The 25,265-nt window shown below is 53.0% G+C and overlaps 4 protein-coding genes across 10 annotated transcripts in view; all 4 read left to right on the top strand.

Annotated features, from left to right (window-relative positions):
- PRPF8 (pre-mRNA processing factor 8) overlaps nucleotides 1-688 on the top strand; it is a 32,363-nt gene extending 31,675 nt beyond the window's left edge. The window contains exons 42-43 of the mRNA XM_019650453.1: nucleotides 1-203; nucleotides 353-688. Coding sequence (XP_019505998.1) covers nucleotides 1-203; nucleotides 353-507 — 358 coding nt within the window. The 3' untranslated portion in view covers nucleotides 508-688. The remainder of the gene's footprint in view (nucleotides 204-352) is intronic.
- A 558-nt stretch (nucleotides 689-1,246) lies between these two features.
- On the top strand, nucleotides 1,247-5,151 carry RILP (Rab interacting lysosomal protein). Of its 2 annotated transcripts, XM_019650456.1 has the most exons (8): nucleotides 1,249-1,722; nucleotides 1,831-1,924; nucleotides 2,013-2,119; nucleotides 2,216-2,461; nucleotides 2,758-2,903; nucleotides 3,299-3,421; nucleotides 4,476-4,559; nucleotides 4,825-5,151. In XM_019650456.1, the coding sequence occupies exons 1-8, from the start codon at nucleotides 1,495-1,497 to the stop codon at nucleotides 4,967-4,969; spliced, it is 1,173 nt and encodes a 390-aa protein (XP_019506001.1). In that variant the 5' UTR covers nucleotides 1,249-1,494; the 3' UTR covers nucleotides 4,970-5,151. The 2 variants fall into 2 exon arrangements, with proteins under 2 accessions (XP_019506002.1, XP_019506001.1); XM_019650457.1 differs by lacking the exon at nucleotides 4,476-4,559 and having other exon boundaries at nucleotides 1,247-1,722.
- Nucleotides 5,152-5,157: 6 nt separating this feature from the next.
- SCARF1 (scavenger receptor class F member 1) lies at nucleotides 5,158-15,500 on the top strand. Of its 2 annotated transcripts, none has more exons than XM_019650454.1 (11): nucleotides 5,158-5,944; nucleotides 6,252-6,313; nucleotides 6,548-6,649; nucleotides 7,493-8,018; nucleotides 9,383-9,601; nucleotides 10,007-10,135; nucleotides 10,931-11,034; nucleotides 12,014-12,134; nucleotides 13,512-13,633; nucleotides 13,717-13,863; nucleotides 14,505-15,500. In XM_019650454.1, the coding sequence occupies exons 1-11, from the start codon at nucleotides 5,841-5,843 to the stop codon at nucleotides 15,362-15,364; spliced, it is 2,496 nt and encodes an 831-aa protein (XP_019505999.1). In that variant the 5' UTR covers nucleotides 5,158-5,840; the 3' UTR covers nucleotides 15,365-15,500. The 2 variants fall into 2 exon arrangements, with proteins under 2 accessions (XP_019505999.1, XP_019506000.1); XM_019650455.1 differs by having other exon boundaries at nucleotides 13,754-13,863; nucleotides 14,505-14,651.
- A 4,716-nt stretch (nucleotides 15,501-20,216) lies between these two features.
- SLC43A2 (solute carrier family 43 member 2) overlaps nucleotides 20,217-25,265 on the top strand; it is a 40,129-nt gene continuing 35,080 nt past the window's right edge. For 2 of the 5 annotated variants that reach the window (XM_019650510.1, XM_019650508.1), the window contains exon 1: nucleotides 21,274-21,433. In XM_019650510.1, coding sequence (XP_019506055.1) covers nucleotides 21,274-21,433 — 160 coding nt within the window. The other 3 variants (XM_019650509.1, XM_019650506.1, XM_019650507.1) reach the window with 3 other exon arrangements.

Here is a 25,265-nt window from a genome sequence, read left to right as displayed (position 1 = left end):
CTTCACACCAGGCTCCTGTACACTGACAGCCTACAAGCTGACCCCCAGTGGCTATGAATGGGGTCGCCAGAACACAGACAAGGGCAACAACCCCAAGGGGTACCTACCCTCGCACTATGAGAGGGTTCAGATGTTGCTGTCAGACCGCTTTCTCGGCTTCTTTATGGTCCCTGCCCAGTCCTCGTGGAACTATAACTTTATGGGTAAGTGGGGAAGCACAGGGAAGTGGGGGTGCAGTTGGGCCATCACCCTTAGCACTTGGGGCCTGCCTCTAGTGTAGAGGTGGCCGAGGGGCTCCAGCTGGGAGAGACAGGTGGACTTTGTTAACATTGGATGTTTTCATCTACCCCAGGTGTCCGGCATGATCCCAACATGAAGTATGAGCTGCAGCTGGCAAACCCCAAAGAGTTCTACCACGAGGTGCACAGGCCCTCCCACTTCCTCAACTTTGCCCTCCTGCAGGAGGGCGAAGTCTACTCTGCAGACCGAGAGGACCTCTATGCCTAGTTTTCCTCCTCCTGCTTCAGATTCCCCCAAAAGGCCGGAGTCTTTTACCCCCACAGACAAGCTGGTGACATTCAGCAGCTTGACCCCTTTTTCCCCATTTTGTGCTTATTGTTTTGTTGTTGACCTCCTGGTGGCTTGTAATCCTGAACAAAGTGTAATAATACATTTTATATAAATTGGAGTTTCTGAGTTTTTTTTTCACAAGCTCATTCTGGGTATAGGATTGGGAGACCAGACTTGTTAATGGCAAGATGCTAGATTCTGCTTTGAGGGGACATGAGGTTCCCTATTCAGGGGCTGTGGGGCTAAATTTCCCTTAGGTTCAGAGAACTAAGGTGAGGTTGGGCTTTCATAATCCCACTGCCTTGACCACATTTGCCAATTTTGCTCCAAAATACTTGCAAATCATCACCCCTTTTCAACATCCCTTGGAGCAGCTGCTATTTTCTGACTTGGGAAGCTTGTGGCTTGTTGTCTGCAGCTGTGGTGCCCAGCCTAGTCCCTTAAGCTTTGTGTCACTCCTGGTCAGGGAAATGTGTCACTCCTGATCAGGGAAACAGGCACAAGGCTGGACAGTTGGCCATCTGGCTGAGGCCAATGACAGCCCTACTTCTCACCTCTTGCCTGAAATACTTGGCAACCAAGTGAGGCCTCATGACTCCAGACACAGGGGTGGAGCCCGGATTGGGCCCTGTGGGGAGGGCTTGACGAAAGTGACCACTTAAAACCCTGAGCCTCAGCTCTTGGACTCCTGGCTGGAGGTTGGCTGTCCTGCTTCCTGTGACCTTGGGGACTTGAACAGGAAGGGGCCTAGAGCACTGTCTCCTTCCCGACGCTGTTTCCCTTAATCGCTCCTCCCCTGTCGCTTCTACCCCACCCTCAACGGCCCTAAACTGCTTCCTGGGCAGAAATTGTTTAGCTTTTTCCTGCCCCAGTTGGGGGTCGGGTGGGGGGGGTGACTGTCGCAGCCCTAGGCCTTCAGGGTATATGGAGACCAGGAGGGTGGGGCTTGGGGCGCATGGCTGGGGGCCTCGAGTGGCCGCGGGGTCGGAGACGGCCGCGGAGCTCGTGTACCATCTAGCGGGAGCCTTGGGCACTGAATTGAAGGAGCTGGCACGCCGCTTCGGGCCGGAGGCTGCGGCCGGGCTCGTGCCGCTCGTGGTGCGGGCGCTGGAGCTTCTGGAAAAGGCTGCCGTGGGGCCCGCCCCGGACTCGGTGAGTCACTGCCCTCACCCCTCACCACTCGCGGAGTCGACGGGAGCCCCACCCTTCGCCGCCCGCGGGGTCGGCGCGAGCCTAATCCTGAGAGCCGGGACTCCCCAGTTGCAGGTATCCGCGCAGCAGGCCGAACTGGAGCTGCGGCGGCTGCGAGAGGAGAATGAGCACCTCCGCAGCGAGTTGAGCTCTGGGCCACAGGGTGAGTGCGGGCCCGGCTAGAGGGACGGGTCGGGGCCAGCTAAGGGCCTACCTCCCTCAGGCCGCCACTAAGAACACCCCTTCCTCAGAGGAGCGCGCTCTGCTGCAGCAGCTCAAGGAGGTGACCGACCGACAGCGGGACGAACTCAGAGCGCATAACCGTGACCTGCTCCAGCGTAGCCAGGAGACAGAGGCGGTGAGGACGGGGAGGGGCGACGGCGCGGGGAGGGGCGGGGCTCCCCCCGCCCCTCGGCACTCCGCCCACCAGCCCCATCGTTTGCTCCGCCCCCAGTTGCAAGAGCAGCTGCAGCGCCTCCTGCTGGTGAATGCAGAGTTGCGGCAAAAGCTGGCGGCGGTGCAAATACAACTTCGCGCCACGCGGGACCGCGAAAGCGAGCGGGAGTTGCGGCGCGAAGAGGCAGTGGAGCTGGCTCAGGAGCGGACGCGGGACCAGGCCAAGGTTCCTGGGTGTAAGCAGAGGCAGGATCCTGAGCAAGCGACTGCCAGAGCAGAAGCCCCGGGGACCCCTGAGGACCCAGTGAGTGCCCGCTGAAGTCAGCGACCCATTTCAGTACTCACAGCATATGGCACTTGATGGGTACTTGGGAAAGGTTTGCTGTGCTGTGTAACAAATTCAGCGGGAAGTTAGAAGGTGGCACACAAGTGTGTCCCCCCCAGCCGGCCTCTGTCCCACTGTCAGCTAGAGCACTGGTATGTCATCTATTGTAGCGCCCTTGCCTCCCAAGTCTCCCTGCCAGTCACTCCCTGTAGCATTCCTGTAATGGCCCAGGGTCAGGGGAGCGCACCCCCCTGATCAAGCCTGTCCTTCCACAGGCGACTGCCCCGCAGCAGCCACAGTGCCCCTCCAACATAGGGCAGTGTGGCTTTAGTCGGGAAGAGCTTGAGCAGATCCTTCAGGAGCGGAATGAGCTCAAAGCCAATGTGTTCCTGCTGAAGGAGGAGTTGGCTTACTTCCAGCGGTGAGGACGCGGGGCAGGGGCTGAGAAGCTGAGGGGACTCCAGTTACACCTGTTTTTGGGCCTCAGGTCACCCACCTCATTCTTTGGCTCGTTGATGTATAAACAGTGACAAGTGGCCAGGCCCTGTGCTGGGCACTGGGAGGATATGCATCGCACAGCCCTTGCGCTCCTGGAACTTCATCCAAATGAGGGAGGGGGCAATGCAAAGGGTCACAGCAGCTGCAGCAGCAGTCAAGGAAGTATTCCTAGGAGGGGTGACACCTAAGCCTCGGTTTGAGGGGTGTTAGTAAGGCAGAGTGTTTCAAAACAGGGGAACAACATGCACAGGTACTTGGGATGAGATTTACTGTTGGCATCCCCACCACTTTTTCCCTGCCCCTCCCCCTCCTCTGTAGGGAGCTGCTCGCTGACCACAGGGTCCCTGGGCTTCTGCTGGAAGCCATGAAGGTGGCTGTCAGGAAGCAGCGGAAGAAGATCAAGGCCAAGATGTTAGGGACCCCAGAGGAAGCAGAGAGCAGGTAAGTCCCTGCCTCCACTCCCACTGAGCCAGCCCTCCCTCCTTTGTTCTGAGCCTGATGACCCATTCTGGTCATGCTCTAACCTGGCCTAGTCACCTCCTGAGGCTGCTGACCTACTCTGGTCATCCCATTTAGCTTGTTGACCCAGCCTGGTCACCTTTTGAGTCTTTTGTGTCAAACTGAACCTATCACCCCAACCTAGTCACCTGTTGAGCCTACTACCCAAGCCTAGTCACTCCCTAAGCCTGTCACCTAGCCTACTTACTCTTGAACTGGTTAACCTGACCTGGTTATGCCTAGCCTATTTTTCTGCCTGCCCTGCTGAGCCTGCCATTTTGTGTTGGTTACCCCTTGGGTCTGCTGATCTGGTTTGGTCACCCCCTGAGCCTGCTGTCTATCCTGCTGTCTATCCTGCTGACCTGAGTTTGCCACCCTTCTCTCTGGATCACACTGCTCCCATATGCATGCATCCTGCAGAAGAAAACTGCTAACACTGTTTCGCCACATTCATTTCTCAGTTCCCTGCCCTGGCTATATCTGTTTGTTCTCAGAGGGGTAAAACTAGCTGCAGAGACCTCCATAGAAAGCCAGAAGGACTGGGTTTGGAGAGCTTCTGGGTTGGTGAACACATGGAGATGTGGGACTAATGGTGGGCCTGGAGAGAGCATGAAAGCTCTGCACCCTTTCCCCATACATTGCCCTATACATCTCTTCCATCTGGGTATTCCTGAGTTATATTGTTTTATAATAAATCAGTAATCTAGCAATTAAAAAAACAAACAAACCCACAACACACACACACACACACACACACACACAAAGACTGTAGCCGCAATCTTGTCAGGGGCCTGCTGTCCATCAGGCTATAAAATAAAAATCTCAAGATGTCTTCATCTCCCCAGTATCTCCTCTCTAGCTTCCAGGGCCCCGTTGTCACTCTGTCCTCTCCTGCCTGCTCCTGGGGGCTGCACAAAAGACTGAACACAGCTGAACTCCTGTTGTCCCTCAGTACCTTGATAAATGACCCTCACATCTCCTCTCTCCTCTGCCTCAGTGACGATGAGGATGGCTCATGGCTCCTGCTTTCCAGTGATAAGGGAGACCATCTCCCACCCCCTGAGTCCAGAATACAGAGTTTGTATGTTGGGGGAAGAGGAAGGGCAAAAGTGGTGGGGTTGAAGGAGGGGCCCTACCTTGGTTCTTTTCAGCATCCCCTCTCCCACTCCCCTGAGATTACCCTTCTGTCCTGAGCTCTAAGTATGTCCCTCCCCTCCCCCTTCTAGGCCCCGGCCCTTTCACCTCCCTGCTACCTCACGCTGCCCTTTCTTCCTACTATATCCCCTTTTCTCACCATTGATCTCTCTGGCATACAGGCTCAAACTACCTCTTGGGTCTCCCCACAGCTTTGGCCTGTGTTATCAGGGTGAAGCAGAAGCCCCTGATGCCAAGACCAGCAGCACTGATACCAGCGAGCCAGGGGGAGAAGAAGAGGCCCCACAGCAACCCCACTTTGAGCCCATGGGCAGCCCTATTGCCCCCAGCTCCTGAACTGGCCCTGACTGCTCTCAGTGAACATCTTTGTCTGGGGGTTCTCAGCTGCCCCAGAGGCCTCACCTTGGAGTTTGGCTGTGGTTGGATGTGTGACCTTAAAGGAGGAGGGGGCTCCCTCCATCCCAGCCCTCCCCAGGCTCTTCCAATTCTGGCCCGAGCCAGGACTGATGGGGAGCTCAGCCTGCCTTCCCTATATCCCTGAGCTAAGCCACCGGGGCCATATAAAGTGCTTCCTCTCTGAGTCTCAGTTTTCCCATCTATGAAATGGAGAGCTAACTACCTACCTCCCAGGAGTTTCTGCAGATGTCCTAAGCTAATGTAATAAAGCAAATGCCCATGATACCCAGAAGCTGTTCCATGTCTGTCTATCAGTGGGCTCCCACCCCCACTCCCCCAGCTCAGCCAGGGGCAAAGCCGGCTGAGGTTGCCCCATAGGGTCTCCTTGGTCATCACTGGGTGGGGAGGCTTCTCCCAGCTTGGGCCTCGCTGGAGAGTATGACCTAACAGCAAGCTGTGGTTCCTCCATGCCCCGCTCACCCCAACCCCTTGCCTGTCTCTAATATCCCAGGACTTACTTCTTTTTCCTGCCCCCTCTAGACTGAGACCAGCCCCTTAAGCCTTCACTCAGCATTTGTCATTGGACTTGCCTTTTTTTTTTTTTTTTAAGATTTTTTATTGAAATGGCCTTTTTATTTCTCTGGTGTCTGTGGCCTTCCCAGCAACCGCCTACCCACCCTCTCAGGGAGGTGCCTCATGGCAGCACGCCTCTCCGGCCTGGCTTCCTCAGGAAAAGCCGAGGGAGGAAACAGGGAGGGGGTTGGCAGCTGTTGGGGCCAGACTAACTAGCCCTCTGACTACGCTGGCTGCCATGGGGCTGGGGCTGCTGCTCCCACTGCTGCTGCTGCTCTGGATTCAGGAGACCCAGGGGTCTGAGCTGGACCCTAATGGGCGGAACGTCTGCATGGCCAACAGGTGGATCTTGTGGGAATCTGATGGGGGGCCGGGGAGGCTGAACTGGTGTTGAGGCATGGGGGGGGAAGGAGAATGTGAGATAAGAGGTCATGGGACTGAAAGGAGCGGCGCTTAGGGACAGCCTGGAGGGTGACGGATAGTCAGGGCAGATGGTGGGAAGGCCAGGGAAGGGGTTGGGGACTGGGGTTGTGACTCTTGGCTAGGCCTGCCTGATGCGGCTGAGGCAGCCTCCCACATCTCAGCCAGAGACAGTGATCCACCTGTGGAACCAGGCTGCCCTCTGGCTGACCCCTCTTTGCCCCTACAGCCCCTCTGCTGAGCTCCAATGCTGCCCAGGCTGGAGGCAGAAAGATCAAGAATGTACCATCCGTGAGTAGCCAGGACCGATCCCCACCCGAAGAGAAGGGAGGACATAGTCCAGTGATCTTCCTACCTTCCTGGGGCCCGTTTCCCATCCTGAGCCCTGGAGTTAGGGTCCATCCTGTGACACACATCTAGCCTGCAGGAACAACTCTTGAGGGGGCAGGGCACTGGGAGCCAGTGAGGGGGCTGTGTCCCCTAGTTGCGCCCCAGTCCTTCTGACATGGGTGAGGTGCTTTTCAGCCATCTGCGAGGGACCCGATGCCTGCCGGGAAGGCGAAGTATGCATGAAACCAGGCCTCTGTCGATGCAAACCTGGATTCTTCGGGGCCCAGTGCAACTCCCGTAAGTCCTAGTCTCACCACAGGGATGAAGTTGCTGGGCAGAACTGGGGGAGCAGGGAGGAAAAGCAGGGAGGAATGTAATCTTAGAACCGAAGGGCCAGAGCCTCTCCAAGCTTCACTGAGGAAATTGAGGCCCAGAAACAGGAAGTGATGTACTCCTGGGAAATTGCCTGAGTCATCTGGTTTTTACCCATATCCACAAAGCCCTACCTAGGTTCAATTTTGGGCCCTTCACCCTCCTTTTCAGCCTCTCTGAAAAAAATGCTGGTGGTTCCTTTTAATTGCAAAATGGATGCATTCTCAGTCTCCCTCAAATATACTTTATTTATCATGTGTGGAGAGTGGAAGCAGGGACCTGGCGGGGCAGAAAAGAAGGGCATGGGAAAGGGGTTGGTGGGCAGGGTAGCCAGAGGGCAGCCACCAGGAATCAGGGTTGAGAGGAGACATTAAGGGAAAATGTGGCTTCTCCTACAACCCTGATGGACAGCATCCAGGCCCAGCTCATCGGAACATGAATGAAGTCCCCTCCCACTTCTGTGTAACTCTGGGCAGGCCCCTTTCCCACTTAGGATCTTCACGTGTGTTCTGAAATGTGAAGCAGGAGGCTGGGCCACTGCTAAGGGGTTCTGTAGTTCAGTCTGGGGCAGAAAATGAACTTTGCCCCAGGAGGATAGGCTGCCAGATATTCCAAGGGTCTGTGCCAGGCTCTTGGAGGGTGGGCCTGGCTCCCCTCTTCCTTGTAAAAGGGGGCGCAGACAAGGGATCCATGACTGGCCTTGAGCCCGCTGAACCCCTTCCATGTCTCCCCGCCCTTCCCTCCACCTCCTACCCCCACCCGCCGCAGGCTGCCCGGGCCAGTACTGGGGCCCCGATTGTCGTGAAAGCTGCGCCTGCTACCCGCATGGCCAGTGTGAGCCGGATACCGGCGTGTGCCGCTGCCAAGCCGACCGCTGGGGCAGCCGCTGCGAGTTCGCGTGCTCCTGCAGCACCCACGGGCGTTGCGACCCTAAGACCGGCGCGTGCCGCTGCGAGCCCGGCTGGTGGACGCCTGCGTGCCGCCGCCCGTGCCAGTGCAACCTCGCGGCGGCGCGCTGCGATCAGGCCACCGGCTCCTGCCTGTGCGAGGCGGGCTGGTGGGGCCGCCGCTGCAGCTTCCAGTGCAGCTGCCATGGCTCGCCGTGCACGCAGGAGTCTGGCCGCTGCATTTGCCGCCCGGGGTGGTGGGGCCCGGAGTGCCGGGAGCCTTGCGAGTGCCTGCGCGGCCGCTGCAGCGCCGTCTCCGGCCAGTGTACGTGCCCGCCCGGTTTCCGCGGCGCGCGCTGCGAGCTGCCCTGCCCGCCTGGCCGCTACGGGGCGCAGTGCCGCCACAGGTAAGCCTGGCTCTGGCAGGCCGCGGGAGCGAGGCGGAGTATGGGGGTGGGTGGTGTAGAGGACCTGCTCAGCAGAGGGAGAGAGGTAGGGGATGCGAAGGGGGGCAAGGGAGTGTGAGGGACGGGAAGTAGGGGCGCAGGGAGAAAGTTGCACGGCGTTCTTCACAAATCTGAAAGTACGGATGAAAGGAGGGAAAAAAGACCCTCAATGAGTCTCGCCCACCCCTTTCATCTGGTTACTGTTAAACGAAAAAATACTAATATGGCAAGTCATACTTAGAGACAGATAAAGAATGAATCACACGACAAAATGATTGCATGGTCCCTCTGAGAGTCAGTGGCTTTCAAACTTTGACCAGCTCCACCCACAACAAGTAATACGTTTTATATCCCACCTAGCATACACACCCATGTATAGAATATATAAAACTGAAGTAAAGCTTAACCAGACAGCACATATTTATCTTTACTACATATACAATATATAATAGATGAATATATAAAATGTATATACTGCAATGTTTTTTGTTTGTTTTCTGCTGGTGAGGATCTGCTAAATTGATTTTATGAACTCCCCTTCTCCCCCACTCGTGAGTCTGATCAAATCATATAATCGCAGATAATTAAGTATCTGGAGGGAAAAACTTCAAGTAACTGTTATGGATCAATGAGAAATTAAGATAAGATAAACCTGGATGCTAAGGGATCTCATCACAAGGAAAAAACCTTTTTTTTTTTTCATCTCTATATGAGATAATGAAAATTAACTAAACTTTCTGTGGTAATCATTTTGCAATATAACAAGTGAAGTCATTATGCCGTACACCTTAAACTTACACAGTGCTGCATGACAATTATATCTCAATAAAATGGGGGAAATTTCAAAGATAAGATAAACTTGAAATTCTAGTGGTAAAAACAGACATTTTATGCTTTTTTAAAAAAAATTCATTTTCATGATATGGGATGGGAGAGAAACTACTGAGGCCCCTCCCTGCTGTACCTCAGGGATGGCACGGGTGGGAGGGAGAAAGGGGAAGGGGTGCAGGATGCTGGGCAGAAGGGAGGTGAAGGTTGGGGCGGTAACTTGGCTGCTCTGGCTGTGTTGGTAGCGCCTGGTGACCCTGGGACCCAGGGAAGGATGGGTCTCAGAATGGGGGGTTAGAAGGAGAGGGCTGGAATAGTACTAGAATCTGCAGAGATCATTTGTTTAGCCTCTTTGTTGTATAACATGGAGAAACTGAGGTTCAAACCTGCCTGAGTGACTCAGCTGGGACCTGGGTGCTCTCCAGTTGCCCCTGGGGGCGTGGGTGGGCACTCCATCCATCCGCCCTGCAGTGCTTCCCATGAACGCCTCTTTCCAGCTGTGGCCACTGCAAGCAGAATCAGCTGTGCTCTACAGACACAGGCAGCTGTGAGTCCTGTGAGCCAGGCTGGAATGGGACTCAGTGCCACGAGCCCTGCCCACCTGGCACCTTTGGCGACAGCTGCGGACAGCAGTGCCCCCACTGCCGGCTTGGGGAGGCCTGTCAGCCAGACACTGGGCACTGTCAGAGCTGTGATCCTGGCTGGATAGGGCCCAGGTAAGGGGGCTGGCCTGCTCAGGGTGGGGTACACCTTCCTTCCGAACCCTCATCCCAGCTGATCCCTCTGGGATAGGTGCCTCCCTCCCCCAAACACACATTCACACAGCTCCTCTGGGGCCTGCCACCCGGCAGAGACTAAAGGGAGAGAGAGAGGTGCCGATAAGGGTTCTCTTCCAGTTCCCCTGCCCGTTAGGCTTCCTGCCCTCTTCTCCCTCCAGAGATATCTGGTCTGTCACCTATTTAGTTTGGCCCCAGCTTCAAAGCCCTGTTTGCACCTGAGCTTCACTGCTGAGGACCCACAGTTGGGTCCCTGAGTCCAAAAGCATGGGGGAGGATGGGTAGGGTCCCCCTGTGGGGGCCAGGCTTGCCCTAGCCCCCATTCCAAGTCTTGCCTCACCTCAGCTGTGAAGACCCCTGCCCGAGTGGCACCTTTGGGGAGGGCTGTGGCTCGACCTGCCCCACCTGTGTTCAGGGGTCCTGTGATCCTGTGATTGGGGAATGTGTCTGCAACGCTGGCTTCTGGGGGCCCAGGTGAGGACTGGGGGCCCTGGCGGGGGGAGGCAGGAGCCTAGTTCAGGCCTCTGTGCAATCTGTTTCCTACACTTCCCTCCCTGAGTTTCTCTGCCTCCCAGATACCCACCCAATATCCTCATAACTGAGAAATTAGTTTTCCTGTTGTGGGGTTTGCATCTTTCAAAGGGCGGTCAGAGTGATGCTTAATCTAAAGGCCAATCTCCCTACCTAGATGGGGAAGTTATTTAGGGGTAGGGCTCCCAACTGCACCGTTGTTTCTCTGAGGTCTTCAGGTGATAAAACAATCCATGTCAATGTCCCCAGCATCAGGTTTTCTACCTATGGGACAGAATGTGGTATCAAATGGGAGAGAGCTCATTTTATAGAGGAGAGGATCGAGGCCCAGAGAGTTAAGGGGCAGGGCTGGGCCTGGCTCAGACCTCTAGACCCTGAGGATGCCTTCTAGATGCCATTGGCATCTTGCTTATTTCACATTGGTGTTGGGTGGGCAAGGGATTGGATCACAAGAGGTAGACTCTGCTTGAGGATTACACGCTGGGAGTCTGGGAACCAGGGGGCAGCTTGTGGGTGGTCTCCCTGGAAGATGGGCTTAGGGGATGAGGGATTCTTCCCAACACTGCTGGGGGTACTGAGAATGTGGCTTCTGCAGAGGCTGGAGGAGTCTGCTCGGGCATCATCCAGGGAAGTCTGAGTGGTAGGGGTGGGGAGCAGTGCCCAGAAATCTACCTTTCCCTGTCCCCTGCCTGCCGCTACCCCTTCTCATCCAGCCTATCCCTCCTTGTCACTCCACAGCTGCAACACCTCGTGCCCATCTGGCTTCCATGGAAACAATTGCTCTGTTCCCTGTGAATGCCCCGAGGGATCCTGCCACCCTGTCTCTGGGGCCTGCCAGCTGGGTAAGGTGGAAAGCAGTAACCAGGGATAGATTGGCCTTTTACATGAGCTCCAGAAGTTCATTACTTACCAGGAGGGTAAGCCCGATTCAGAGACATTCTTTACCTATGCTTTGAGGTCCCCTGTCCCCTGAGAAACCAGGCTAGCACCCAGGAAATGAGCAGGTAGGGCTGGACGCTGGAATCTGCATCAGGCTTGAGAACTGGGGGCAAGAGCTTGTGGAACAGATCATCAGGAGGGGCGAGACTAGCAGAGAGGCTGCCTGGAGGAGGGGGTGAACAGAGTCTGAGCAGAGTCTAGATCTCTCAGAAGAGAGGAAGGGACCCACAGGTGGAAGACTCTGGGGAGGAAGCAACTCAGCTTTAGATGAGACATACATGGCAGACAGGAGGGCCCTGGCTGTTTGACCATTGCTCACTCTGTTGTGGCTGCTCGTTTGCGGGCCGTGAAAGAATTCACAAGGCAGGTAGAAATACGGAAGGCAGGTTTATTCAAGTAAAGAGAAGGGTCGGCTGGGCAGAGTCTGCTGGAAACTACTACAAACGACTGCGTCAGGTTCTTGTTTGGTCTCAAGTTTTATATTTTCTAACCAGGATGTAAATTGCTCTGGCCTGTAATTAAATTTTCTGTTGAGTTCGGATTTGTCTGTTGGGGTGAGGGAAGGTGCAGTTAAACGGGCTATCGCAACCTTGGCATATGTTATATAGATTTAAGTTGGAACCAGGAGTGGATCCCATACAGGTGCAAAATCTCTTCCAAGTCACAGGGCCAGCACTGAGCCCAAGTAAACAGAACCATTGAAACATAGTGAATGTATATAGGAAGCAGTCATTAAGCTTGGGCAGAAAGGAGGCAAATTAAAGAGAGCTTTCAAAAAGTCCCAAGCTAAATTACACTTATTTTATACCAGAGGTCCAAATCTCACAATAGAAGAGTTCATGCCACCGTTAAAATCCCTCTGTCTTAACACACTCCCTGTAGGGCCTCAGAGTCAGGATGCTGCCCTCATCGCGGGCATTCTAGTGCCCCTGCTGCTGCTCCTCCTGGGCATCACCTGCTGTGCCTACTGCTGCTGGGCTACCCGGTTGGACCCCAAGGACAGGTGAATACTGGCCTGTCCCTTCCCCTCACCAAGCTCACGCCATGGGGTGGGAGCAAGGTGGCAACTGGTTTCCTTTTAGGGTTAGGGAGGGCCTTGTCACACACCTAGGTGGGAGGTGACAGCAAGGTAGCAACTGGTTTCCTTTTAGGGTTAGGGAGGACCTTGTCACACACCTAGGTGGGAGGTGACGGGGTAGTTGGCCGTGGCTATAGCTATGGCCTGGAGACACCAGGTCAGCCTCCTGCCTTCCTCAGAAGCCTTCAATGGGAGTCACATGAGCAGGGGCACCGGGCACCAGGCTGGCGAAACTGAAACCCCCAGCAGGAGGCCGAGGCTACACTGTCAGGGACCAGAGGAAGAGGTAGGGAAGGCAGAAGCACCAGGGCTGCTCTGAGCAGGAGGGGAAGAGACCAGGCCTCACACCCCCCAGAAAGGAAAGGGACATAAAAGCCTGAGCAATGATTTAGCAGAGCATGTGGCTTTCCCAGAAAAGCAGAAAAGAGGAAGGGTTTGGGCTTGCAGCCCGCAGCAGGGGACTCCCACAGAGCTTTGTCATAATCTTTTTCACAGTTGCTCCTTAGAGAGTCACCACAGCATGGAGGTTTGGAGCAGGGAATGTGGGGGCAAGAGGATTAGCAGAGGACAGAGGACACTGATAAAGTGACCTGGCTGGTTACTGGCACACACAATGCCCAGGCCCTGTTTTCTGGACTCTGTATCTGGTGTTGCCTTATAGTTCGTGCACTAATCCTTGAGCTTGTCATCCTGTGTGCTATGGGGCCTTCACAGATGGTCAGATCTGTCCTCTGGGGCATAGAGCCTGGCATGGGACAGAAGCCCTTGACATGAGTACCAGGACATGTACAAAGGCTGTCAGAGGAACAGTGATGAGTGAAGCAGTCACTTCCAGCATGGGGGTAGAGCCAAGGGCAGGCTTCCTGGAGGTAGTGCCACCTCCAGAAAGCTGGGTGAGCTGGGACGCAGCTGGGATGATGATGGCACATAGCTGCATTTTGGGGAACCCCACCTGGTACCTGGTACTGCGCAGGGACCTAAAAAAACCTCTGATAGATCAGAGTTGTCCCCATTTTGCAGATGAGGAAACTGAGGCCCAGAGAGAGGTAAAGTTTGAACAGAGTTGCTGCCCAGGCCTATTTGGCTTTGGAGTCATGCTGCCCTCTGTGGCAGATCCAAATTTCAGGCTCGATAGTTTGGATTTTACTCTGTGGTCACAGGGAGCCATTGAAGTAGACGCAGCCACTCTGTCACCCTTCTTCCCTGACACCCTGGAACTAGGACAGTCCTGGCCCTTTTCTCCTGCCACCACCCTGCCCCAACCAGGGGTCTCACACACTGACCACCCTCCTGTGCCCTCAGGCCAGCACGAGATGGAGCTGCTGTGTCCAGGATGAAGCTCCAGGTCTCGGGGGCACTGACCAGACTGGGCTCCGCGCTGCCCTGCGGTTCCCTCAGTAGCCACAAGCTTCCCTGGGTGACAGGTAGGTGGGTGCTGAGGATGAGGGGGCTGGGATGGGACAAGGCTTCCCAGGGGGCTCTGCGCCTGACCTGGAGCCCCCTATAGTCTCCCACCACGACCCGGAGATTCCGTTCAACCCCAGCTTCATCGAGCCGCCCTCTGCCTGCTGGCCCTCGGACGACTCCTTCTCTTCTGATTCTGAGTCTGGAGAGGAGGACGCAGGTCCTGCCTACTGCGTGCCACCCCATGAAGGTAATCCCCCAACAGCCCACTCGGTCCCTGAGCAGCCCCCAGCCCACCACCACTTTTTTATTCTTTCAGCAAGTACGCATCAAGTGCCCATTCTATGCCAGTCACTCTTCCTGGCTGTGGGATGCAGAAAAGAACAAGCTAGATTCCTGTCTTCACCAAGCTTATAGCCTGGTGGGCAGTAATCAGACACATAGAACAGAGCGATATGCGCTTTGATGGGGGACATATAAGGAGGGGCTATAATCCAGCCATGTCAGAGGAGATTGGGGTCAGGGAAGATGTCTCAGTGTTGGTGATATTGGAGTTGAGTCTAGCAGAATCAGGGGTTGGCCAAGTGAAAGCTAGGGAGTGGTGGGAATGGTGTTTCAGGAAGAGGGAACAGTGTACACAAAGGCCCAGAGGTGAGAGGAACATGGCTGTTTGGCATTGAAAGAGTTTTAGCTTAGCTGGAGTGTGGCCTTAGGTCAAACTAAGGAGAGAGGTGAGAAAAGAGTGTAGAAGTAGTAGCCCCAGCTTCTCTATATCCTCACCCTCTATCTCACCCCATTTTTGAGGCTTCCCAAAGATGCTGCCCTGGGTAAGCAGGATGGACTGGGGTGGTCAGCCCAGTTTTGGCCAAGCTTTTCTGTCTCCTCTGTCAGGGATGGTCCCTGTGGCCCAAGCAGAATCTCCAGAGGTCAGCCTAGCTGGAGGTCCCTTCCCTCCCCCTGAGGATGCCTCCACACCATTCGCTATCCCGCGCACTTCCAGCCTAGCACGGGCCAAGCGGCCATCGGTCTCCTTTGCTGAAGGTACCAAGTTTGCACCGCAGAGTGGCCGAAGCTCAGGGGAGCTCTCCAGCCCACTCCGAAAGCCCAAGCGGCTCTCCCGGGGGGGCCAGCCAGGTCCTGAAAGCCAGGAGACTGAGGAGTCCACAAGTCCCGAGCAAGCAGAAAGGGACAAGACCCCTCCTGGGGCAGCCAGCCCCAGGGATTCAGCCATTGGCCATCGCCGGCTCCCACTTGGTGGCCGGACAGTGGCTGAGCGTGTGGAAGCCATCGAGGGCAGTGTCCAGGAAAGCTCAGGCTCTGTGAACACAATCTACATGCTGGTGGGGACACCCCGGGAATCTAATGGCCCCGTCCGGTCTGTTCTCCGCCGCTTTGGTAGCTTTCAGAAAGGCCAGACAGAGCCCAAGGTCAAGAGTGCCATCCCCAAGCCTCCACGCCGGGCCCTGAGTCGGAACAAGGGCAGCCCCGGGCTGGCCTCTGGCTCTGCCAGTCAGAGCCCTGGCTCTAGCCTGAATGAGGAGCTCACTGGGGCCTTGGCGGCTGCAGGACCCGGGCTAGAGGAAGTGGCCAAGGGTCTGGGGGATGGCATCAAGAGCTCAGGCAGTGCCCAGGAGCTGGTCCCCAAGGATGACCCCCCAAAACAGGATCCCCAGAAGCTGGCTGATGAGGAAGGGCAGGAAGAGCCCCAGTATGAGAATGTTGCACCCATCTCTGGGCCACCAGAGCCCTGAGGACCGTGAATTTGGAGAGTGGGAAAACTATGGATGGGCGTTAGGCATCTGAACTAACCCTGCATCAGATTGTTGTGTGCTGGAAAAAACATCCTAGGGCCAGGAAAGACCTACCAGAGCCTTTGCCTTTCTATGGGGAAACGTCCAAGTTAGGGGCCAGTTGGCTCTGTGCCCTGGCGGTAGACTGGGAGTGGTCTGGAAGGCCTGGGCAGAGACCCCGGGGGGATGGGGTCAGGAAGGGGAACTAGATGGCTGCAGGGACTTTTTCTCTGTTGTCCTGGACTCTGTTTGCCTCAAAAGGCTATTCTTTCCTTCATTTTCAAAATATTTTTCTGCAATGAGAAACAACCTAAATGTTGGATGATAAAAGTTTGGTTGAAGAAATATTTCTTATGATAGGTTCCTAAACAACCACTAAAAATCATGTTGTGCAAGAATATTCAATATAGGAGAATGTTCATGCTGTATTATTAAGTGTGAAAAATAAGTTTTCTTTTTATACATTTTATTTCTTTTTGCCACAGGATACATGTTTAGAATTCTTCCATTTGTGTATATTTTGTGATTTTTTACAAACTTTGTTTTAAGGATGTATGTGCATAAAAAAGATTCAAGGGAAATGCATCAAATGGCATTTTTCTCTGGGAGATGTGATTGTGGCTGATATTTATTTTCTTCTTAAACTTCTGTGTAACTTGCAAATTTTCTACAGTGAACATTCTTTTTACTTTTCTCACTAGATTGAATTTTAAAAAGCAATGTTCTTTGTTAAAAATAAATAGTACTAACATTACAGACACGTATAAAGTATTGGGTTGTCGGAAAAGTCATGACGTATTTTTTCTGTTTTTTCGTGCCAAAATGTGTCATGACATGCGTCCGACAATCCAGTAAAAATGAGGTTTCCCTTCTCCCCAGATGAGTCTGGGAGACCAGGAAGGGGCCAGACTTACATTTTCACTTGAATGCCTTTTGGTCTTGTTCTGAATTTTTTCCTCACATACTTGTATTACCTAGTCAAGAAATAAAGAGTGGCTTCCCCTCCTATTCCAGTGCTCAGAGAACCTCATGAACAGTTTAGATGCTTCCTTTTAGGTGTTTTTCTGTGCACATGAAAACAAAAAAGCATACTGTTCCACAATTTGCTTTTTTACTTAATGTATCTTTCTGTGCCAGTAAATATAAAGCTACCTCTTTTTATAAAAAATGACTACGTGGGATTCCATCATGTGGAAATAACACAGGTTATTTAAACCATCCCCTACCTATGGGGACTTGGGTTGTTTCTAATTGTTTTGATACAATAAATGATGTGCTGTACAACTTTGTCTATATTTCTTTTTGACCTTGTGCAAATTTTTCTGTAGAAGAGATTCCTAGAAGTGGAATTGCTGGGTTATGGGGTAAAAACATTAAACATTTGTGTACTTACTCCAAAAAAGTTGTATGGCTTGTAGTGTCACAGATTATGGCAGTATCTATTTCCCCACACCAATCTGATAAATTTAAAATGGTATAATTACTTTAGCACAATAAAGTAATAATAGGTTAAAGCTTCTCAAATAGTTAAAATCTTTGTACAGATAAAAGTTTTTGTTTTTAAACAATCAAAAACGGTATTAAAATTTGTATTTCGGGCTGGCTGAGTGGCTCAGTTGGTTGAGCTCGCTCAAAGGTTTGAGATCTGAGCAACAGCAGTTTGAGTCCGGCCTGAGCTGAGCTGCCGCTGAGCTACCAACAGGTGGCAGGATGGCTCAGCTAAAATAAATAAATAAATAAATAAATAAATTTGTATTTCAATGATTGTTCTAAGGTTGAGCTTCTTATCATATCTTTGTTATTGGATTTTCCTATAGATTATCTGGTTATTTTCTGTTCCCACTTTTCAGTTGAGGTGTTCATCTTTTTCTCATGGCTTTATAAATGCCTATATATATATATATATATATATATATATATAAAATATATTAATTCTTTGCCCAGTTTGTGATTGGTCTTTTAATGCTATTTATAGTGTTTTTCTTTTCTTTTTTTTTTTAAAGATTTTATTGGGGAATTGGGAGAGGGGAACAGAGTTGGGAAATCAGGGAAGGGGAACAGACAAGTTGCTGTCCTTTGGTTCTTCAGTCTAGTTGTGGAGGACGTTGCCTCACTGACCCACGTTGGTATTATCATTGTGCTCTTCCCGGGTGAGGCAGATCAGTCACTGGCCACTGGACAGCCGCTACGGCGGCTCTTGGCAGTTCACGCCAGCTGCCGGCTGCGAATGCCGGCAGTGTTTTTCTTTTTTTCTCTATAGAAATTTAATTTTTTGAATTTAGACAGTCTTTTTTTTTTTTTTTACTTTTGGGTTTCATGTCATACTTAATGGAAAGGTCTTCTCTACCCTAAAATCAGTGAAATAATCTTCTACATTTTCTTCCAGTACTTTAGTGGTTTTATGTCTTTATGATTTGCCAGCAGTGTTAGTATTGGGGCTTTAACATTCCTGACAAAAAGACTTAAACAACAACAACAACAACAAACCTTCAACAACCAGAATTTCATTCAGATAGACCTGGATTCAAATCTTAGATCTGACATACTTGTTTTGTGACTCTGGAAATGTTACTTAAAGCCTCAGTTTTTTCCACTGAAAAATGGGGATAACGGCCCTCTCCCAGAGTTATTGTGGGTGATTAACACAAAGTATATAAAGCACCTAGTAAATTTGTAGCTCTCAGTAAACGATAATTATTATTGACATTCCATCATTCTCCCAGCTATGAACTCTTTGTCCCCAGAAGCTGATACCTTTCACCCCTTTTATTTGTTCATGTTTTCATTCAACAAACTCATATTGTGTGTCTGCTTTGTGCTTCTGTATTAAGGGCTGGTTATACAAAGTTGAATAAGATACAGTTTGTGCCCCTAAAGAGTTCATAGTCAATGGGAAAAGGGAGAATCAGATACACAGATCATAATAAAACAACAAAATCAGTGGACAAAGATAGTGGAGAGTGTTGTGGGGAGTGCTTACGGAAGGCTTCCTGGAGATGCTGTTGAAGAAGAGACTCAGAACCAGAGGTGAGAGAACAGCACGTGCAATTCACAAGCAATTCCATGTGATTAGAGCATCTAAGATCAGGCAGGTAAACCAGCCTCCAGGGGGAGGAGACTGTTGGGGAGGAGCCTGTGTGGGTCAGGTTGGAGAACTTGAACTTGATGATTTTAGCAGAAGTCAGATTTACCAAGGTCTGATTTACATTTCCCATAACTCACTGGGATGGGTGGGGTGGAGAGATGAATTTCAGGCACTGAGATTGAAGGCTGGATGAACAACAATTGCAGTCCTAGAACACAGATAGGCAAATTAGATAATTAGGAGATAGTGCTGTATTGGGGAGTGGTGGCGTAGGGTGGAGAGGGAGAACAGGTGTTGAAAAGGTAGTTCAAGGCCTCTAACTTCAGTAGGTAGTAGTGCTATTATCTGAGAAAGAATGGGAGGAACAGTTTTTTTGGGGAAAAAAGTGAATTATTTTAGAGATCTGTTTGAAACAGTTTAGAGACGTGTATGGAACAGTTGCCTGGAGACCGCCCTCAAGCAGGTGGCTCTAGAAGGAGGGAGGGAAAGACTGAAGTTTATTAAGTGGCAGTCGCAATCTTGTGAGTAGGTGAGATTTTGCAGGGTGGGTAACCGAATAGGTAACCAGCCATGATCCCCCAAGCCGACAGACGCAGGTGTGGTCTGAACGAGGTTGCCAGCGACGGGTTCAGGGCGGCAGGGGGCGCTCTCGGACCGGGGGACAAGGAACAGGAGGTTGCTGGGGCTCCCACAGCCCTGGGATGATAAGTTAGCTCCAAGAGCGTGCCAGGGTGACGGAGCTGAATGTGGGGAACACCCAGGGTCCTCCGAGGTCGGGCTAGTGCCTCCGATCGGGGAGACGAAGCCGGGCAGCAGAATCTTCAGAACCGGGGCTCCATCCCCCTGCTCTCGCAGTTCTCCGGGCAGGTCCAGCTCAATTATCAGACTGGGAGCCGGAGCCCTCCCGACTCCATGCATCTTCCCGGAGGCCTGACTTGTTCTTGCAGCTTGGTGCTGCCCACCGCCCCACCCTGAAGAGAGCCCTTACCTGAGGGAGATGTCTGGGAATAGGGTGGAGGTGGGGCAGGACCGTGGGTATGGAGTAGTCAACTTGGGTAGAGAGCAAGATGACCGGTTTGGGTGGGGGTTCCCGGGAGGACTAAAGGGAGAGGGTAAAAGTCTGGATGGGGCAAGAGGTGACACCGTCCTAGGGGACAGACAAGCCCCAAACTACGACTTAGGGATCCCTGAGATACACCTTCCAGGGACTAAGGAAAGAGGTCGGTCAATCAGGAGAGCAGGGAAGAGGCACACCACGCCTGCACAGGGGTCCAGAGATCCGGAATGGGCAGACAGCACCTGGATGTGGGACACTGTGGGCAGGAGAGCGAGAAATCAGAACCAGAAGCCCGAGACAGACGGAATGGCAGCGTTGCCTGGGGAGGAGGCAGTGGAGGCGGCGGGAGTGGAACGACCCACACGGAGCTTAGAGCATCGGGGCGTGGTGCCCAGTGCAGAGGGGAAGGTGGGGACTATGCAGCCCGGCGGAGGAAAGCGGAATGCGGGAGCCGAGCTGGGCGCGCGACGGGGACGGGCGTGCAGCTGGGGAAGTCTGGGGGCACCGACTTGCGGAGCCGGAGACCGGGCCAAGGCTTCGGGCAATGCCTCCAGGGTTTCCGGTCCGGCCGAGACTCCAGTTTAAGGTGGCAGGGCAGAGGCTCGGCCCACCGCTGCCTCTAGCAGCCCCAGCTGTCTTGTTTGTCTCCAAGTCCGGCCGGAACCGGCTTCTGCTAGCCGCCAGGCGGGCTGGTGCCTGCTGATTGGCCAACGCCTGTTTCCAGCCTCACTCAGCCAATCAGCGTGTGGCAGTGTTTTCATCTTAGAATAAAAGAGCTGGAATAAAAGGGGACAGAAAAAGCGCCGGCCGGGCCCGATACCCACGAGTAGGAGCCGGGTGAGCAGGAACCTGGGGATCTGGGCGAGGATGCTGGGGACAGAAGGGGCACAAGTAGGGTCATTAGGAGAAGATGTGTGAATATGAGAAGAAAGAGATTGGATGGATGAGGAGCTGCCAGAAGAGATGACGAATTGAGGAGGAGCTAGGGGGTGGAGGGACGGGGGTCCGCTCCTATGGAAACGGGCAAATTGCCGGGGAAACGGCCCGGGATGGGGGTCGAGCAGGTGGCTCGCGCCGCCGGTTTGAACCGGCTTCGCCTCCCATGCGGGTTTCGCGTGGTCGCAGCGCCTAGCGACCTAGACAGCGGCCAATGGCGCGGCAGTTCCTGTGCTGCGAGGCCAATCAACAGGCCGTGGGCGGGCCGTTCCGGAGCTAGGTGCGCTGATCTTGTGGTTGAAGAAACCAGCTCTGGGGAAGGGTCTCGAGCGCGGGCGGGAGGGCTCCTCTTAGGGTCCGAAGGAGTGGCCGCCCTCAGGTATGCCTCTGCCCAGGTGTCCGGTCCTCAACCTGCCTCCCCTGCGGGCCTCCAAGCTATATGTGAACTCTGCTGGGAGCCAGGACTAATTTCACGTTTCTGAGCATGCGTTAGTCTCTTTCTGCGAGCATGCCTCAGTTTACCTCTGAGTGAGCTGAGGGAGAAGCCTCCCTGCCTGGCCGGAGCGGCTCTCCCATAGCCGAGGGCGGCCGTACAAATCAGCCGCGGCGGGTGGCCCAGGTGGGGCTTCCTTCGCTGCACGCACCTGCAGTCCGGGCCGCGGAGGGGTGACAAGCTCCGCGCGCTGCGGCAGCGGCGGAGCTTGGTCGCAACGACTGGGCAGGGCCTGGCGCTGACGCCGAGGTCTGTGCGCAGGTGGCTGCAGAACCGGAGCCAGGACGCCTCGCCGCGCCATGGCGCCCACCTTGGCCACTGCCCATCGGCGTCGCTGGTGGATGGCCTGCACGGCCGTGTTGGAAAACCTCCTCTTCTCGGCAGTCCTCCTGGGCTGGGGCTCACTGCTCATCATGCTCAAGTCGGAGGGCTTCTACTCCTACCTGTGTACTAAACCAGGTGAGACAGGCGTCGCAGGCTCAGGGTGGTTTCTGGAGTGGGGGTTTGGGGACTGGGCGGGATGGCGGTGAAGACCTAGCCAGCAATACCACAGCTCCCTGCACAGCGCCTCCCAGTTAGCAAAAGGCCCATTTGATTCTCACCCAGCTCTGCTGGGTATATCTTTGTTCCCGTTTTGTGGATGAAGAAACAGAGGCTCAGATCTTCTGACTTGCCCAAGGCCACACAGCTGGAGACTATAATAGATCCAGAACTCTTGAGTCCAGGGTTTACTTTCCACCACCTGGAAACATTGCTGGACGTTTGTCCTCCTAGGGCCTGGCACATCACTTGCCTTGCAGTAAACAGTCGCTCCCTGACTGTAGAAAGAGGAACTCCTGACTCAGTGGCTGGGGGTGTAGCAAGAGAGAGGAAGTGGCTTGGCCTCCACCCCGTGGAAGGTTCATAGAGAATCTAGATGTTTTTTAGTCAGACCATTACGGAGTCTCTTAAGGGCTTGTCGGATACAATTTCTTGTCTATTTTTGGTACTTTATGATTTTCCAAAGGACATTGCCTCCCACAGGCTGTGAGACCATCTCAGTGGCCTCCTACCCCGCCATGGGCAGGGGGGTGGGGGTGGGGGGGAGGCAAAGGGGGTGTTTATGGAAATGACACTAGGTCTGTCTTTCCCTTTGCCACACCATTGGTGTTGCTGAATGAAGGCTGAGGATGCTGGTCTACAGGAAATCTACCCTCACCCTTACCTTCATACTCCCCAACCCCGTTTGAGGATCCTAAATGCTTCATGTCAGTAGATTCAGCCCAACTGTGGGACCCATCCTCTACCCTCTCCCTCCTTCCTAGGCAATCTTGATAGGAAACATTTCCCTGTGCCCTCTCGCTGTCTCCAACAATGGCTACCTAGTAGTTGAGCTCAGTAATGCCTCTCCCCAGGACCTTTGTCAGGAAGCCACTGCATGAATACCTTTCGATAGAGATAGCCCAAGCTTGACTCCCTGAATCACACCGCCGGCATTTCTTTTCTTCCTAGAGTTTTTACTTTAGGGGAAGAAAAGGCTTTGAACCAGTTCATGTGGCCTCTAACCCCGTGTAGAGTCCTCCCTGCTCCCTGATCGTCCCACAACATTCCTGAGTGTTCCAGTCTCTAGGGAAGCTGAAGGGCAGGGAAAAGGGAGGGGACCTACAGGTGCCTGGGACAGGGCAGAGTATATCATTTAGAACCTTTAGCCTTTAGCCACTCAGAAATATTTCCTGATAGCCGAAGGGTTCTTGGCAGACCTTTCCCCACATCAGCAAGAAATCTTGGGAAATGGAAGAGTCACTCAGACCTTGTTCCTTGAACAAGCTTTCTGTTCTGCCCAAGAGATGTTAGATTAATGACTCTCTGGAAGGAACAGGTTGTTTGGCTCCTCCTCTCCCTCCCTCTCTTGCCTCCCTGATGGGCTCTCTCAGGCTGCACAGAAGGTTTAAAAAACAGAAAGAAACATCATCATCCCCAGATTAGCTTTCAGCATCTCATTCACACTTGGAGGACTGTTGTAGTAAAAAAATAATCTTTGGACCCACTTAGCATTGGAAGTTTAGATTCTAGGGGTTTCCCCCTAGTTGTCCACTGATTTAATTTATTTTATAGTATCAGTAGCATTGGGGCTGATCACTTCATCCCTGCCTCAACCTTGACTACTTACTTTGTTTAAGTGGGAGGAGTCCCAGAGATTGTGCCAACGCAGTGCTGAGTTGGTTTTTAAGTTCTTGAGGTTTGACCGGTCCCCCCTGTAACCCAAAGTGAAGGTGAAGGGTTAGGATGTGGGTTGAACATCAACTTCTTATCCCGTGCCTTTGCGCCTGCCTCTGATTTTGGTTTTTCTGACTCTCTGGCAAAGCCACTGACTCAGCATCCTCGGGGCAGGGCAGGCCTGCTGATTCCACACAGCTTATCTCTCTGGCCTCCCTGTTCCTGGCTTCTTGAAGTCCAAGTAGCCTGTTGCCTTTCAGAACCCAGAGATCCCCATGTCTCGCCTGACGGGGAGTGCCTGGAGGATTTAGGGTCAAGGTTTCTGCTTAGGTCTAATATTTTCAAACTTAGTAGATGGCTGAATCGCAGAGAAGTAGTTAGGCCATTTATCGAATTTATCGAATTAGACTTGTAAAAAGCTGACCAGTCTACAGCTGATTGAGATGCAAATTTGTCAGCCTTTTGTTGCTTTAAAGACTGACTGATGCTTTGGTTTGTTCTTTAAAGAAAATATGTCTGAACCTGTTGAAAGTTTTCGGAACTCTTTCTTGGGACTCCAGCCAGAATCTGGCCACAGACACACAGTACTGGGTTCCAGCTTAGAGGTAGGAGAAGGAAAGAAATAGTCTTTTCTCTATTGCCCTGAGCTCTTTTTGCCCTGCCCACTGGACAGTCAGGATTGATGGCAGGGGCTGGAGCTGGGCATTTGGGCTTTGCCTCCCCAGTTCCTGTGTTGTGGACAGGAGACTGACTGGGTTCCCAGCCTAGAAGGAATGAGGATTTTCCAGTACTGTGTCCTTTTGGCCTCTGGATGGCCACTGTAACCACCCACACCTTACCTCTTTCTTTATTTTCATCTGGTGGCCCTCTTCGACAGGGTCAGCTCAAGGGGCTAGTGCTACCTGTGGTTGTCTCATCTCTTTTATCTAACCTACACATTCAGTAAACATTTATTGAGGTGCAGGTGCTGCACTGGGGTGCAGAGCAGTCCTGGCCCTCAGGGAGTCTGTAGCCTGCTAGCATCAAATAAGTCATCACACACAGACCTGTATAATTTTAAGTGGTGATCAGGACGCCAACAGAGAGCAGGTACCAGGACTGAGAGTGACAGTGGGGATCTGATTCAAACCGGTGGGAGGGCCTCTCTGATGTTTAGGCAGGAGTGTGGAGGGTGAGGCGGGGTGAGTCAGAGGAGAAGGGGTCAAGGAGCCCTGAGGCAGGCTGCACATTGGAAAAGAGGAGGGAAAAGACAGAGATAGGAAGGGGGCCAATCCTGCAGGGCCAGGGAAACTGCTTGGGGAGACTAGATTTTATTTTCAAGGCAGAAAAAAATGGTGGGGGCAGAGGAGGGTGATCAGTCTCGCCTCCTAAACTCTTGTGAATTGTGAGGGCTTGCTGCATGCTGGGGGGGAAGGGGGGCTGTGAAGGTGACAGACATGACCTCTGCTGGAGGAAGTCAGAGTCCAGCCCAGCCACGGATACCAAGACAGACCTTAAGTCTGTGATCTTGATCACTGCAGTCACACTCTGCCTGTGTGTGTGGGGGGAGCCATACTCCTCACTGAAACAAAGCAGGAAGTTGGTTCCTGGCGTTGTGAGAGGGCAGAGGGGCTGCCAGGGAAGCAGGGCCAGGCCTGGTCTCCACCAGGATGGGCGGAAGCAGCGGATGTGGACAAGAGACGTTCCCTGAGGCTTTGAAGCCCTCCCTTTTAATGGTCTCCTGCATCCAAAGGCTAGTGGTTGATAGCTTTTGAAAACCCATCCTTTCACTTTTATTGATATGAATATGACCGTTTTCTCACACACACACACACACACACCCAGTTTGTTTTGGATTAAAAACAATATTGTAGCGATGGGTAAGAAGGTTAAAGGCTGGTGCCCACAGCCTCGGAATGTGTCACAGAGAGGAACTGGCGCCCTCGGCCCTTCCCACCAACCCTGCCTTTCTGCTTCTCATTTCATGACCTAATTTTCCTCCTCCACATCTGCTGGTCCCACCTGCTACCTTCTTCGTGTCCCTTTAAGGTCCTGTTCAGCGTGGGTTGACTTTCAGGTACCTCATGGGAAAGTCTTAGGGGCAGTACCATTCTCA

The sequence above is a fragment of the Hipposideros armiger genome, unplaced genomic scaffold (genome assembly GCF_001890085.2).
Source record: "Hipposideros armiger isolate ML-2016 unplaced genomic scaffold, ASM189008v1 scaffold_141, whole genome shotgun sequence".
NCBI lineage: Eukaryota > Metazoa > Chordata > Mammalia > Chiroptera > Hipposideridae > Hipposideros > Hipposideros armiger.
The sequence above is the reverse complement of the archived record's forward strand: the minus strand, read 5'-3'. Positions and strand labels throughout refer to the sequence as shown.

Coding starts and splice junctions, on each gene's coding strand:
- RILP (XM_019650456.1), top strand. CDS start 1,495: ATGGAGACCAGGAGGGTGGGGCTTGGGGCGCATGGCTGGGGGCCTCGA. Junction 1,925..2,012: donor GTTGAGCTCTGGGCCACAGG/GTGAGTGCGGGC, acceptor CCCCTTCCTCAG/AGGAGCGCGCTCTGCTGCAG. Junction 2,904..3,298: donor GAGTTGGCTTACTTCCAGCG/GTGAGGACGCGG, acceptor CCTCCTCTGTAG/GGAGCTGCTCGCTGACCACA.
- SCARF1 (XM_019650454.1), top strand. CDS start 5,841: ATGGGGCTGGGGCTGCTGCTCCCACTGCTGCTGCTGCTCTGGATTCAG. Junction 8,019..9,382: donor GGGGCGCAGTGCCGCCACAG/GTAAGCCTGGCT, acceptor GCCTCTTTCCAG/CTGTGGCCACTGCAAGCAGA. Junction 11,035..12,013: donor CTCTGGGGCCTGCCAGCTGG/GTAAGGTGGAAA, acceptor CACTCCCTGTAG/GGCCTCAGAGTCAGGATGCT.